The sequence below is a fragment of the Mesoplodon densirostris genome, chromosome 3 (assembly GCF_025265405.1).
Source record: "Mesoplodon densirostris isolate mMesDen1 chromosome 3, mMesDen1 primary haplotype, whole genome shotgun sequence".
NCBI classification, from domain to species: domain Eukaryota; kingdom Metazoa; phylum Chordata; class Mammalia; order Artiodactyla; family Ziphiidae; genus Mesoplodon; species Mesoplodon densirostris.
The window spans coordinates 146,212,106-146,225,515 of record NC_082663.1 but is presented as its reverse complement, the minus strand read 5'-3'; the positions used below and the strand labels follow the sequence as shown (position 1 = coordinate 146,225,515).

The 13,410-nt window shown below is 55.6% G+C and overlaps 2 protein-coding genes across 3 annotated transcripts; one reads left to right on the top strand and one right to left on the bottom strand.

Moving 5' to 3' along the window:
* Positions 1–1,271: 1,271 nt before the first annotated feature.
* On the top strand, positions 1,272–11,401 carry SHFL (shiftless antiviral inhibitor of ribosomal frameshifting). Of its 2 annotated transcripts, XM_060092289.1 has the most exons (9): positions 1,272–1,579; positions 2,046–2,169; positions 2,357–2,406; positions 3,774–3,812; positions 3,942–4,091; positions 4,575–4,678; positions 4,825–4,979; positions 5,540–5,777; positions 11,082–11,401. In XM_060092289.1, exons 1-8 carry the CDS (start codon positions 1,559–1,561, stop codon positions 5,743–5,745), a joined length of 849 nt encoding a protein of 282 aa, XP_059948272.1. In that variant the 5' UTR covers positions 1,272–1,558; the 3' UTR covers positions 5,746–5,777; positions 11,082–11,401. The 2 variants fall into 2 exon arrangements, with proteins under 2 accessions (XP_059948272.1, XP_059948271.1); XM_060092288.1 differs by lacking the exon at positions 11,082–11,401 and having other exon boundaries at positions 5,540–5,822.
* On the bottom strand, positions 5,803–12,921 carry ANGPTL6 (angiopoietin like 6). Its single transcript, XM_060092287.1, has 6 exons — positions 12,851–12,921; positions 9,055–9,637; positions 8,051–8,228; positions 7,078–7,265; positions 6,728–6,998; positions 5,803–6,224 (listed from the first exon to the last, which is right to left on the bottom strand). Exons 2-6 carry the CDS (start codon positions 9,628–9,630, stop codon positions 6,034–6,036), a joined length of 1,404 nt encoding a protein of 467 aa, XP_059948270.1. The 5' UTR covers positions 9,631–9,637; positions 12,851–12,921; the 3' UTR covers positions 5,803–6,033.
* Between the last annotated feature and the right edge of the window lie 489 nt (positions 12,922–13,410).

The window sequence follows — 13,410 nt, the reverse complement described above, 5'->3', positions numbered from 1 at the left end:
GTGCTGCCTATACCCCCCCCCATTCCCTGCCTGAAATCCTACCACTCAGAACAAAGAACCATGAACTGTTTACATGCACCCCAGGGAGGGGTGCATAGACCCCACAAACAAAACTTTGGGGTTCAAGTAGAAAACATTAGAACATTTTTTTAATCTTTTTTTAAAGTTTGCTAAGGAATATCATTATGTAATAAATACATTATTATAAAGTGATCTACAGAATCTCTTAGTATAACTGTATTTGTTTATAATTTATAAACAAATATCCCTCTGGGGGTTGAGCTTCAACATTTTTACTGATAGAGGTGCATGTTGAAAAACAGTTTTAGGAGTCATTTATCCTAATGCAATTTTGCCACCCCCAGAGGACATCTGGCAACATCTGGAGACATTTTCAGTTGTCACGACTGGGGCAGGGGTGCCACTGGCATCTAGTGGGTTGAGGCCAGGGATGCTGCTAAACGTCCTACGATGCACACGGCAGGCCCCCACCACAAAGAACCATCCAGCCCAAAATGCCAATATTGCTGAGATTGAGAAGCCCTGGCCTAAAGCACTAGACTCTCTTGATTCTGGGGGTTTTGCACAGCTAGCTGCTTCCTTCCCCCACTCCATTCTTCACCTGCTGAGACTTCACACTTCCAGGACTCCTCCAAGAAGACATTTCTGAGGCGGCAAGGCTGGGACAGAGCCCCTCCCCCCCTTGCTGGGTTAAAATTGTCCTGGCCCCCCGGGGTTCTCAACCTTACGTTTTACAGTGCAAATCCCCTAGAACCCCTAGACAGCCCGATTCTGCAGGATGTCTAGGGACCAGGAATCAGTATTTTTAGCAAGCACCTCCTCCTTCCCGCCAACTGCCTGCCCTTCATATTTTGCACATGGTAGGTGGCCCAGGGACTAATTGAATGTCTACAGCATGCCAGGAGCTACTAAGTGCTCCACCCGGGGACTCGAATCCTGGCACACGCACGCGCGCGGGCACACACACACACACACACACCAGGATGTAGCCACTATCATCATCCCCATCTTACAGAGGAGTAAACTGAGGTTCAGAGAGGGGACGTGGCGAGGTAAGAGGCTCAAAGCGAGAAAGGGGTTCAGGTCCTAATTAGCGCCTGATTCCTGGGGGAGGGGAGGGGACGGGAGGGGAGGGGACAGAGCGATGGACTGGGGGAGCGCGAGCTAGCGGGGGCCGGGAGACACACCGCGGCCTTCAGATGCGGCCCCGCCCCCCACGGGGGACGTGAAGACGCGGACCCCGCGCAGCGTGGGGACATGTGACCGACTGCAGAGGCCGCGCCGCCTCCCCCGCCCGAAGTCTGCGCGCTAGCCTGGGTTTGGGGCGCAAGAGCAGAGGTGGAGCCAGGGCGGAGCCAGCGCGCCCCGTCCCCGCGCCTTTCCAATCGAAAGCGAAACGGAGGGCTGGAAAGGAAGGGCGGAACCGGCCTGGAGGCCCCGCCCCCTCCCCTGAGAGGCATCTGGACAGACGGGCGCGCCCAGGTAGGGGGGCGCTGAGCGCCCAGTGCGGACCCTCGCGGGGACCTGCGCCGCCACCATGTCTCAGGAAGGTGTGGAGGTAGGAGAAGGCTACAACTGGGCCGGGGGCCCGCGAGAGATGCTGGGGAGGAGCCGGGGGCGCGGAGGGGGCTTCGCAGTTCCTGGGGACTCCATCCGAAACCTAGACCTTCCCCCAGGCTGGCACTCGTCCCCCTCAGAAAGGAGAGTGACCGCCACATGCCCCAGAGCGAAATGCGGCCTCCTCGAGGAAAAGCGGGGGCTGCTGGGTCAAGGGTCAGAGGCCAGGGGTTACCTGGCCGGCCTCCTCCCTTAGCCTGGGACGTTCGCCTTAGTCCTCTCCCTCCCCCAGTGCCCTGTGGGGACTTTGGCTTTTTCCAGGAAATGCAGTAGAGGGATTGGGGGGGTGGGGTGCGGAGGCTAAAACCAAGGGTCAAGTTCTGGCCGTGAAAAAGGATGCCTAGGGATGGGGGAGGGGCAATCGCGCCTCTCCTTCTTCCATCTGAGCCCCTGTCTGCCCACCCCAGCTGGAGAAGAGCGTCCGGCGCCTCCGGGAGAAGTTTCATGGGAAGGTATCCTCCAAGAAGGCGGGGACTCTGATGAGGAAATTTGGCAGCGACCATACCGGAGTGGGGCGCTCCATCGTGTACGGTGAGCAGGCGGGGGTCCTGCCTGCAGGGGGTTCCGCTGGGGAGCGGGGAGGGGGTGTGGTCTCTGCTGAGGGTAGGAAGAGGCGATGAGATCATCTCTTTGGGGGGTGGTCTGTATAGGGTTCGGGCCCTGAAACTCCCACAAGATCTTTCAAAGGCCTTTCACTTACACTTACTCTCCCCACCAGGGGTAAAGCAGAAAGATGGACAGGAACTGAGTAATGACCTGGATGCCCAGGTAAACTGCGCCCTCCCCTCAAAGGATGTGGTAAGGGGAGGGAGAACAGAAGGGTCAGGCTCATCCATGGCGAGCCCCCTCTGTGCCTTGTCAGTCCACAACTCATGGTCTAGCCTCATTCACTTATGCACCTCTCAGTCATGTATCTGGCCAGGGAGCCTGCAAACAGTAGATGCTCATTACATGCTGACTGTATTAAATGGAAGAGAGAGACAAGAAACTAAGCAGTGAAACGAATCAGGATTTTCATTATAGAGGAGCCAAAGAGATCAGGGAAAGCTTCCTGGAGGAGGTGGTACCAAGTTCTTCAAGACTAAGGAGGAGTTATCTCTGGGAAGGGGAGGGGTTGGAGAGGGTCTTCCTGGAAGAGGGGTGGCATGACAAAAGGAACATACAGACAGGCTGGGATGAGCAGGAGATCAGAGAGGAGAGAGGGGCAGGGGAGTCCATGTGAGTGAATGAATGAATGAATGAAAGGCTTTGCATGGCCACTTTGCCCCTTAGATGGCTTTGGTGGCTGGTGTACCAGTTGGCCTGCCTGAAAGACCCAGCACAGAGTTGTTAAAGAGTATAATAAAGTACGGATTATACCCTTAACATTTATATATTTACAGTTATACATATAATGAGTATGATAAAAATAGCAAAGAGTATTATTGATTGAGCACTTCCCCTGTGGCAGGACTCCAGGAATTTTACCTGTTGACTTATTTCATTGCCACAGGTCCTGTGAGACAGGTCCTATTACTTATCACATTCATTTTACAGATGAGAAAATTGAGGCACAGGGTGATGAAGTCACTCACCAGGTTCATGCTGAATGCAGGTGGCAGCTGGGATTTGAACCCAGGCCACCAAGAGTCAGAACCTAGGCTCTTAGATGTCCCTCATTAGCTTGGCCACACCCCCACAGCTGGAAGTGATGAAGCCAGGGTTTCAACGTGCATCTATCTGAATCCAGAGCTCAAGCACTTAACCTAAAGCAGCATGGCCTCAAAGAGGTGACCTGTCACAATGCCAGCAAGTGTGTGGCATTCATTGGCAGGAAGGGAGCATGGAGTCCAGCCTGTTCCACCATGCTCACTCAGGGTAATCTCAGGCAAGCCCCCTCCCGGCTCTGGGCCTCAGTTTCCCCGTCTGAGCAATGGGGATGACAGGTGTGCCCACCTCCCAGGGTTACTATAAGGACAACTGAGGTCACACATCCTGCCCTCAGGAAGTGTATGCTGCTCAATCAACTCCTCCTGAGTTAGGGACACTCTACTCTTATATGGGGCCAGAACCCCGCCTCCCCGTGCAGAAGCCCCGCCCCCAGAAGAGAGGCGTGAACCACATCTCCAGTTTCTACCCCTGGTGTTTCCACCCAGGACCCCCCAGAGGACATGAAGCAGGACCGGGACATCCAGGTGAGTCCAGGATGTGGGACAGGGAGGTAAGCAGGGAGGACATCCATGGGGGTGTTCATAGGTAAGGAGGAGGGATATTGTAGGGACAGGAAGGGGAGAAGAGGTCTGACCACCCTCTCCGTTCTGCAGGCAGTGGCGACCTCGCTCCTGCCACTAACAGAAGCCAACCTACGCATGTTCCAGCGTGCCCAGGAAGACCTCATCCCTGCCGTGGACCGGCAGTTCGCCTGCTCCTCCTGTGACCATGTCTGGTGGCGCCGCGTGCCCCAGCGGAAGGAGGTGATAACCCAACCTCTGACCTTGGTTCTGTCCCGGCTCCACTCCAAAGCCCCACTCTCAGTGTCCAAACCTCTGACCCAAGAACATCAGCCTCTGAGAGCCCAACCCCGGACCTGCAACCTCTGAGATCAACCCCAATCTCAGACCCTAACCCCAACCCACTGAGCTGGACTTTTCAACTTGACATTCAACTTGAGAAGCTCAACTCTTATCCCGGAGCCTGACCTCTGACTACACAGTTTGACAGCTACCACAGAAATCAAACCTGACCCCCAAACCACAACCCAAAATCTGGCTTCTGAACCCCCTGACCAGTGGTATGCTGCTGGTAAATGCCTAATAACGGTCTCTCGTGGGGCGGAGGCACCCCCAGATTTACAGTGTTTGCCAATTTCCATAGTGTAAATCTTCTCGCTCTGGCTAACATCAGGCTATCACTGCTCACCTCTGACGGCAAGCCTGCCCTGCTCTCTGCACCCCCAGGTGTCCAGATGCAGGAAATGCCGGAAGCGCTACGAGCCGGTGCCCGGTGAAAAGATGTGGGGCGTGGCTGAGTTCCACTGCCCAAGATGTCGACACAACTTCCGGTGAGGGCACAACTTCCAGTGAGGGCGCTGACCCCACCCCCACCTCCCATCCTCGGCCCTGCCCCACCCCAGCCCTGCCCCTCCCTGCCCTGGCCCCACCCTGGCCCAGCTGGCCCTTGGACCCTCACGGCCCTGCCCGCCCCCAGGGGCTGGGCACAGATGGGATCCCGGTCCCCCTGCTACGGGTGCGGCTTCCCCGTGTATCCGACACGGATCCTCCCTCCACGCTGGGACCGGGACACAGATCGCCGCAGCACCCACACCCACTCCTGCTCGGCTGAGGACTGCTACAATCGGCGAGGTGAGGGCCTGGCGCGTCCCCATGGCCTACCCCCCCATTCCGGGCAGTGTACTTGGCCTTGACTGACTCCTGGGACATACACCTCTGAGGCTTTTAAGAACCAAGCTCTCTGCCTGCTTCTTCCACATACCTCCTAAGGCCTCAGTCCTGGAGGCCTTTTCATCTCCCACTGCAATGGCCCCTCCTTCCACATCTTCCACGGTCCTCCAGCCTCCTCACCTCCAGGTCACTCAGGACCCCTGCCCCTCCTAACACCTCCCATGGCGTCATCCACCTTCCATGTTTCCTCGCATAAAGTTCTGTGGTTTCACTCCGGTGGCCCACACCCCAGTGTCCTGTGGACTCTGCCCCTGTGGTCTCTGTGTTCTTGGCTCCTGTTCTGTCCTCTGTAGTCTCAGGTGATGCCCATGTCCCTGGGTCTCCTGTGGCTTCAACACCTGTGACTTTCACCTCTGAATTTCCTGTAGCTCTGGCCCCAGAGCCTGTGGCCTGAGCCCCTCCCCTCCCCAGAGCTCCCCGTGGCCTCAAGCCCCAGGACCTCAGAACCTCTCCCTCCCCAGAGCCCCACGTGCCTGGGACGTCCTGCGCACACCCCAAGAGTCGGAAGCAGAACCACCTGCCCAAAGTCCTGCACCCCAGCAACCTCCACATCAGCAGTGGCTCCACTGTGGCCACCTGCCTGAGCCAGGGGGGCCTCCTGGAAGACCTGGACAACCTCATTCTGGAGGACCTGAAGGAGGAGGAGGAGGGCGGGCACGGGGAGTGACCCCTGCCAGATGCAGATGCAAACCAGACACGGTCTGTGGCTATTTTGTGTTGTTATAAAATATGAGCTCAAATGGAGATCTAAATGCCCTTGGGGAGCCTTCTGGGTCCAAGATGTTGGCAGGGGGATTCCTGGGTGCTGTTTTCAGGGTCCTGGGGAGCAGATCCACAACGAGAAGAGGTCTGTGGGACACAGCCCACACTGGGTCACAAAGGAGGTGTGGCCAGGACAACTTGGGCTCCTGCTGACACACATCCTCTGTGACCTGGGGGACAGATGAACAGATGGTCACAGCCTCAGGGGCCTGATCAGCATGGCAGCCTTCTTGAGAGAGTAAGCCCCACCACGAAACTCGGCCCAGTAAACGCCGTCCTGGTAACGGCTACGGTAGTGGCCACCACGATGCCACACACCATTGAGGTTGGAGTGAGCACAGGCATGGTACCACCAGCCTCCCCGCTGGTACAGGGCGCAGTTACCTGAGGGAAGAGAGAATCCATGTCTTCTCACCAGAATAAAAGCCTCTACCAGCACCTCACTAGTACAAGGCTTTTGCCAGCCATCCTCTGTCCCCATACTTTCTTCAGAGTAATAGCCTTAATTCCTTCCTTATCCCCTTACCAAACTACAAGTCACATTTTCTCCACCCTTTCTGCAAACTAGGACCTTTACCTTTCATTCCTTTATCAGGGAAAACAACCTTCTCTACTTCCTTTCTAGAATAAGAGTCCTAGCTCTTATAGCTCCCCCTATTTCCCCCCCCCCCCGACCTTTCACAAAGGCAGGAGTCCTGACTCTTACTGCCTCATCAGAGAATGAATCTGGACTCCGCACCCCCTCACCAGAATAAGAGTCCTGTCCTCCACTCTCTCGTTTATCCTGATCCTTACCAGAGGGAAGTCTTACCCCACCCCCTTTCATTTCCTCACTAACAGTCTCCTACTCCCTCCCCCGCACCACCACCAGAATAAGAGCTCTTTACCAGAATAGGAGTCTCGGTCCCTATCCACGGTGCTGAAAGGCTTGTCATTGTGCCAGGATAGAGAGTCTCCAGCATCTCCATGGTAATGGCCAAGCCGTAGGCGGTAGTGGTCACTCTCAGGCTCCAGGGAAAAACCATCATAGTGGGCACGTGCCCCGCGGCCTCCCCAGTCCTCGAGGAGCACCAGTAGCTCATGGTCCCCATGGCTGGTCAGCTGATGCACAGGTTCAAGGCCCAGCCAGTATTCCCCATCAGGCTGCCCAAAGCCCACCTGGCAGGGCAGGAAAGTCAGGGAGTCAGAAGCAGGTCCCCTTCCCCTGCCCAGCCTTGCCCCACCCACCTGTGCCCACCTTGTAGTGCTGCCAGGTAGTGAAGAAGTTGACGGAGCCGTCTTGCCGCCTCTGGATCACAGTCCAGCCTCCACCCTCCAGCTGTTGCTCACACCATGCTGACAACACATGCCGGCCCACTCGTAGCTCATACACTCCGTTCCGTCCATGGCCTGCCTGGTGGGCCTCTGCACAATCCCGCCATGGGCCTACGGGCACAAGGATATGGGACAGGCACAACCTGGACCAGTCAACCCTTTACTGGAGTAAGAGTCCTGATCCTCACTGGTCCCCTTAACCAGAACAGTCGAACTGCCTCTCCTATCCCCTCTCCAGAATAAGAGCCCCAATACCCCTTTTCTTACCTAAATAAGACTCTAAGTCATTCTTCTCTCACTAGAGCAAATGTGGAGCCTGGGATTCTTTTTTTTTTTTTTTTTTTTTTTTTTTGCGGTATGTGGGCCTCTCACTGTTGTGGCCTCTCCCGTTGCGGAGCACAGGCTCCGGATGCGCAGGCCCAGCGGCCATGGCTCACGGGCCCAGCCGCTCCGCGGCATATGGGATCCTCCCAGACCGGGGCACGAACCCGTATCCCCTGCATCGGCAGGCGGACTCTTAACTACTGCGCCACCAGGGAGGCCCGAGCCTGGGATTCTTAAATTCTCCTTCTGTGGTCTCATCAGAACAGAGGTCTTGAACATGGCCCTCTGAATTCCCTCAAATTCTCACCAAAGTAGCAGCCCTGAATCCCCTGCCCTCTTGTCAAAGTAAAAGTACCTCTCCTATTTTCACACCATAGTAAGAATTTTGGTCTTTATCAAAGTAAGAGCCATATCTTCCTGTTCCATTATCAGAATAAAAGCATCATTTTCTCCAGGCCCCCCAGCATGAGAGGAATCTGGCATTAAAGTCCTGACTCATATTTCCCTCTATTCATGCTGCACTGGGAATCTCCTGGCTCCTCACACCCCCAACAGCCCTGCCCTTGTCTTACCTGCTGGCTTGGTAGGGACAGCAGGGTGCCCTGAGGGCACAGGAGAGGCCAAGGGCCCCTGCTGTCTCAGGGTCTGGTCTCTCTGGGATTCTGGGGCTGAGTTCAGCCTCCTGCTGGTGTCATTGGTGCTACCTACCAGACTGACTGGAACCACAGGCACCAGGGGCGGTGGCAGGACCTGGGGTAACCAAGAGAGTTAGATGTGATCGCACTAACCCTTAGCCCAGGACGCTCTGGGCTCGTAAATCTCCTAGCACCCAGACGGGAAGATCAAGCAGGGGCGTGTATTGATCCTCCCAAGCCTAACTCTAGTAGTCAATCAGAGACAGAGCTGGGCTTAAACTCCTGCTCTGGTGTTAACAGCTTAACCGATCTGTGTCTCCAGACTTTTCTGTGAAGTAGGGATGATATGAGTACATCCAATATTGAGTATTAACTTACTAAATCCTCCCAACAACCCTGTAAGTTAGGTACTGTCACAAAGCAACAATTGCTTATTCAAAACCTAAGGCAAGACATAGTCCAGAATTTAGAATAATATAGCAGGAGTTAGAAACAGTAATACAGGGTCTACCTTTATATTACCTAACACCCCCAACGAGGTCTTTGGTCTTTATCCACATATTAATAATATGCTTGATTATAGGATTCTATGAGTATTCATATTAGGTAGAGAAGTAAAGACTTTAAGTAGCTACCAGTTGCGTTTTTACCCAAATGAGTTACTGGGGAAGAGGTAGGGGTCAGTTTTTGGAGATTTTTGTATTTCGGAACTGAGATTCATGGGGTTGGGACTTCCCTGGCGGTCCAGTGGTTAAGATTCGGTGCTTCCACTGCAGGGGGCACGGGTTCGACCCCTGGTCGGGGAAAGAAGATCCCGCATGCCCGCAGCGCGGCCAAAAAAAAAAAAAAAAAAAAGAGCATGGGGTTTCAGGAGGCCCATCTACTGAAGATGCTCACAAGAAGTGGTTGCTATTTGGGGAGGGGGATAGTTTCAGAGTTACCTGCTGCTGCCCGCCCGCACTCCCCGGGCACAGGCGTTCCAGGCGGGAGATGAGGCCACTCTGCTGGCTGACCAGCTGTGCCAGCTCGCGGAACTTGACGTCCAGCTGGTGGAAGCGGGCGGCGGCACGCTGCGCCTCGGCCGAGGCGTTCAGCACGCGCTCCCCAAGCAGCGCCAGAGCGGCGGCAGGCTCCGCCCCCAGGCCTAGCCCCGCCCCCGGGCCCGCCTCGTGCTGCAGCTGCGCGCGCAGCTGGCCCAGGCGCGCGCTCAGACCACGGCTCTCTTTGCGCAGCGCACGCACCTCGCCGGCTACAGCGCCGTCGGCTGTCGCCAGCCGCTGAAGTTCGCGCAGCAGCTCCTCGTGGCGGCCCACTCGCACGCGCAGCGCCGCCACGTCGCTGGCGTTCACGGCCTCCGGAGTTGGGCGCGGAGTCGCCGGCCCGCTCCAGCACACGGCGCCTGTGAACTTCTGCGGGGGCAGCACGAAGGTGTAGGTGCAGCGCGGGGCGGCTGCGCGCGCCCACCAAGCGTCCAGCAAGAGCAGTAGCTGCATCGTGAGCAGCCGGGGTGTCGACATGGCGGACCTGCAGGCAGAGGATGAACGGGAAGGAGGGGGCCCCGGAACCCAGGCTCGACCCCCGACTCTCAAGCTGGGCCATACCTCTCTGGTCCCACGCGGGATGCAGGTGTACACCTACGTAGATTAGGGTCCACACACGCCCGCCTCCATCCCTTTCCCTGCCCCGAGGCTGGAGATAACTCCAATAGAATCCAGCTCTGGCCTCCCCACTGAGTTCCAGGCGCCCTGCGGGTCAGTGTGTCTCGTCCATTCATTCAGCAAGCATTCCCTGAGTGCTTACTGTGTGCTGGCCTCAGTTCTACGCGCTGGGAATACAGTTGGGAACAAAACACAAAAATCCCTGCCCTGGTGAGCAAGGACCAAATAAACTTAGAATTAATAGAGTGTATTAGACAGCCCTAGGTACTAAAGATAAAAGGTACTTTTAGTAAAAGACAGAGGGGAATTCCCTGGGTGTCCAGTGGTTAAGACTCCCGGCTTCCATTGCAAGGGGCCGGGGTTCGATCCCTAGTCCGGGAAATAAGATCCCGCAACCTGCACGGCGCGGCCAAAGAAACAACTACAAAAAAAAAAAAACAGTAAAAGACAGAGATATGGGGATATGTGCAGGGTCAATTTGAGAGGAGGGAATACCTGGAAGAGGTGACAGTTTTGAACAAATACCTGAAAGAGGTGAAGGAGGAAACCATGGGGGTATCTGGGAGAAAAGAGGTCCCTGGCAGGGGGAACAAAGTGCAAAGGCCCTGAGGTTGGACCATGCCTGATGTATTAAAGGAACCTGGAGGAGACCAGAGCAGAAGCCATGGGAAAACAGTTGGGGGGGGGGGTGAGGGGAGATGAGGGGAAAGTCTCACTAACTCAGTCTAGTAGCGGATACCCTATTTCCTATGTCCTCAGACCAAAACTCCAGAGTCATCCATGTCTCTTCATGGCAGATGGAACCCATCAGCCAGGCCTATCAGCTCTTGTGTTTAGACCCGGAATTCCTCCACATTCCCCCCCATTCTCACTCCCTCCCATGATCCCAGCTCAAGACACCATCTGGATTTCCTTAGAGCAGCTGCCTGCCAGGTCTCCATGCTTCCATCCTCAACCTCTGCTCTGTTTCTCCCACAGTGGCCAGAGGATACCCGTGAACATCCAAGTCAGGTCATGTCCCTCCTCCTCTGCTCAGGACCTCTGTGGCTTCCTCCTCACTCCGAGGAAAAGCCCAAGTCCTCCCTGCAGCCCACAAGTCCCTGCATGCTCTGCTCAGTCCCCTCCCTGCCCTCCCCTCCTCCCATTCACCCTCCCACCCACCGCGCTCACTCTGCTTCAGGCACCCTGGCCTGGCTGTTTCTCAAACACACAAGGGACCCTCCAGCCTCAGAACCTTTGCACTTGCTGTTTCCGCAGCCTGGAATATTCTTCCCTGAAGTTATCACAGCTCCCTGTCTTTCCTTATTTAGGTCTCAGCTCAGCTGTCTCCTCCTCAGAAGCCCTCTTTGAGGGACTTCCCTGGTGCCACAGTGGTTAAGAATCTACCTGCCAATGCAGCGGACACGGGTTCGATCTCTGGTCCGGGAAGATCCCACATGCCTCAGAGCAATGAAGCCCGTGTGCCACAACTACTGAGCCTGTGCTCTAGAGCCCATGAGCCACAACTACTGAGCCCGCGTGCCACAGCTACTGAAGCCCATGCGCTTGGAGCCTGTGCTCTGCAACAAAAGAAGCCACTGCAATGACAAGCCCGCGCACCGCAACGAAGAGTAGCCCCCGCTCACCGCAACTAGATAAAGCCCCCGTGCAGCAAAGACGACCCAACACAGCCAAAAATAAATTTTAAAAAAAAGAAGCCCTCTTTGACTACCCCATTTAGAGTTGCCCCTGCTTGGGCACGCCCTAGCACAGTCCGTCTATTTCATTTTAGCATTTATCACTCTGCAATTGCCTTGTTTGTTTGCCATTGTTTATGATCTGAATTCCTCCACCAAAACATCAGCTCCAAGAGGCTGAGCCTGGGTTTTGTTCACTGCTCTGTCCGCAGCACCTAAAACAGTGCCAGGTGTCACACACACCCCGCAACACCCACATGCCCCAGGTCTGCCCACATGCCCCACCCCCGCCAGGTGTTCCCTGGCTCCCATAGGTGAGCTTATACAGGTGTCTTCGCTCAAGGGTGTATACTGTGGCCACCAACCTGCGGCCCTGCAGGATCCACACATGGGCCTCCACTGTCTTCATTCCTGGGGTTCACACACTTGTAGGCTGTCTGATGGGGAAACACATCCCTCACACGTGCACATGCCAACATTAAGAAAATGTTTCACATGTCCACGTGGTGGCCCTGTCTGTGCCAAGATCCACCATATCCAAACCCACACATCCTGGTGGCCACACAGGCGCATGTCCTGCAGCCTTCATTGTCACACACATTGCCTTGTTCACACACTCTACAAGCATTCCTTGAGCACCTGCTCTGTGTCAGGAGCTGTTCCAGGAGATGAGGACACAGCTGTGACCAACACAGACAAAACCCCTGTCCTCGTGGAGCAGGTTGGGAAAACAGATGGTGGGTAGGCCAGAGGTAAGTGCTTAGTAGAAAAACAGGGAAGAGGGTGGGAGACCTGGGCTGGGGGGTGCATTTTAAATAGAGGAGTCAGACCTTACTGAGAAGATGACACTTGAGTGAAGACCTGAAGGAAGAGAGAGAAAGGGAAGAGCATTCAGACAGAGGGAACAGCAAGTGCAAAGGCCCTGAGATGGAACCTTACTTGATATGCCCAAGGAATAGCAGGGAAGCTTGTAAGGCTGCAACAGAATGAGTGAGGGGGAGAGCAGGAGGAAGTGAGGACAAGTAGGTGATGGGGGCAAAGTGTGCAGGGCCTTGTGAACCTTGAGGAGGATTTGGGGTTTTACTCTGAGTCATGTGGGAACCATGGAGGGTTCTGTGCTGGAGAAAGGCATATTCACTACTGTACTCACACCCCAAGCACTAGCTACCAAGGGCAGAGCAGGGTCCTCTCATTGCTGCCCCCTGCCCGAAGACATCAGGCCCTCCACAACAGGGATGGACCAAACCCATTGGAACTAGAGTGTGTGTAACATCCACTGCCTTCCAGGATCTCAGCCTGGAGTAAAGAGGAGGTCTGGGGAGTCCCCCTGCCAAGCCAAGGCCCAGGTTTCCCAACAGACAGATTGAGCCTCCACCTGCCCTCCCACCCTCCTGCGCTCTCACCTCTCACGACCAAGACCCTGAGTTCAGCAAGGCCCGCCTGCAGCAGACACAAGAAGTCCGAGGAGGAGCTGAGGGTCCAGCAGGGCCTCTGAACTGGAGAAGGGGAGAGGCTGGTGGGAGAGCAGGAGGGAGGAGGCTTGGTAACCACCCAGAGCCTGGGACTAGAGCGGTGATGCTGAGCCCAGGAGCTCCAACTGTAAATATTTAGCATTTCCCATGTGAGAACTCAGGCAGAATTGCCAGACCCTCCTGCCCAGGCCACCAGAGCCTGATAACACAGTTCAGTGCCCTGGACGTTCCCCCCACAGCAGAGCACAGAGCGTGGGAGGCTGCAGGCCCAGGGAGGCTGGGTGGATCCCAGCCTCAGACATAGGCAGACACACACGCACACACACACACACACCCCACAGAGAACAACAGTAGCGAATATCAGCGGCACCTGCTGCCTGTCAGGCATGACTCTAAACTCTACATTTTGTATCTCATTTAATCCTAGCAACCAGAGCTGGTTTCTGTATGTAGCCACATTTTACAGCAGAGAACGGAGCCTCAGAGAGGGT

Coding starts and splice junctions, on each gene's coding strand:
- SHFL (XM_060092289.1), top strand. CDS start 1,559: ATGTCTCAGGAAGGTGTGGAG. Junction 1,580..2,045: donor TGTCTCAGGAAGGTGTGGAG/GTAGGAGAAGGC, acceptor TGCCCACCCCAG/CTGGAGAAGAGCGTCCGGCG. Junction 2,170..2,356: donor GGGGCGCTCCATCGTGTACG/GTGAGCAGGCGG, acceptor TCTCCCCACCAG/GGGTAAAGCAGAAAGATGGA.
- ANGPTL6 (XM_060092287.1), bottom strand. CDS start 9,630: ATGTCGACACCCCGGCTGCTCACGATGCAGCTACTGCTCTTGCTGGAC. Junction 6,999..7,077: donor CTACCTGGCAGCACTACAAG/GTGGGCACAGGT, acceptor CTGCCCTGCCAG/GTGGGCTTTGGGCAGCCTGA. Junction 6,225..6,727: donor GGACCGAGACTCCTATTCTG/GTAAAGAGCTCT, acceptor CTCTTCCCTCAG/GTAACTGCGCCCTGTACCAG.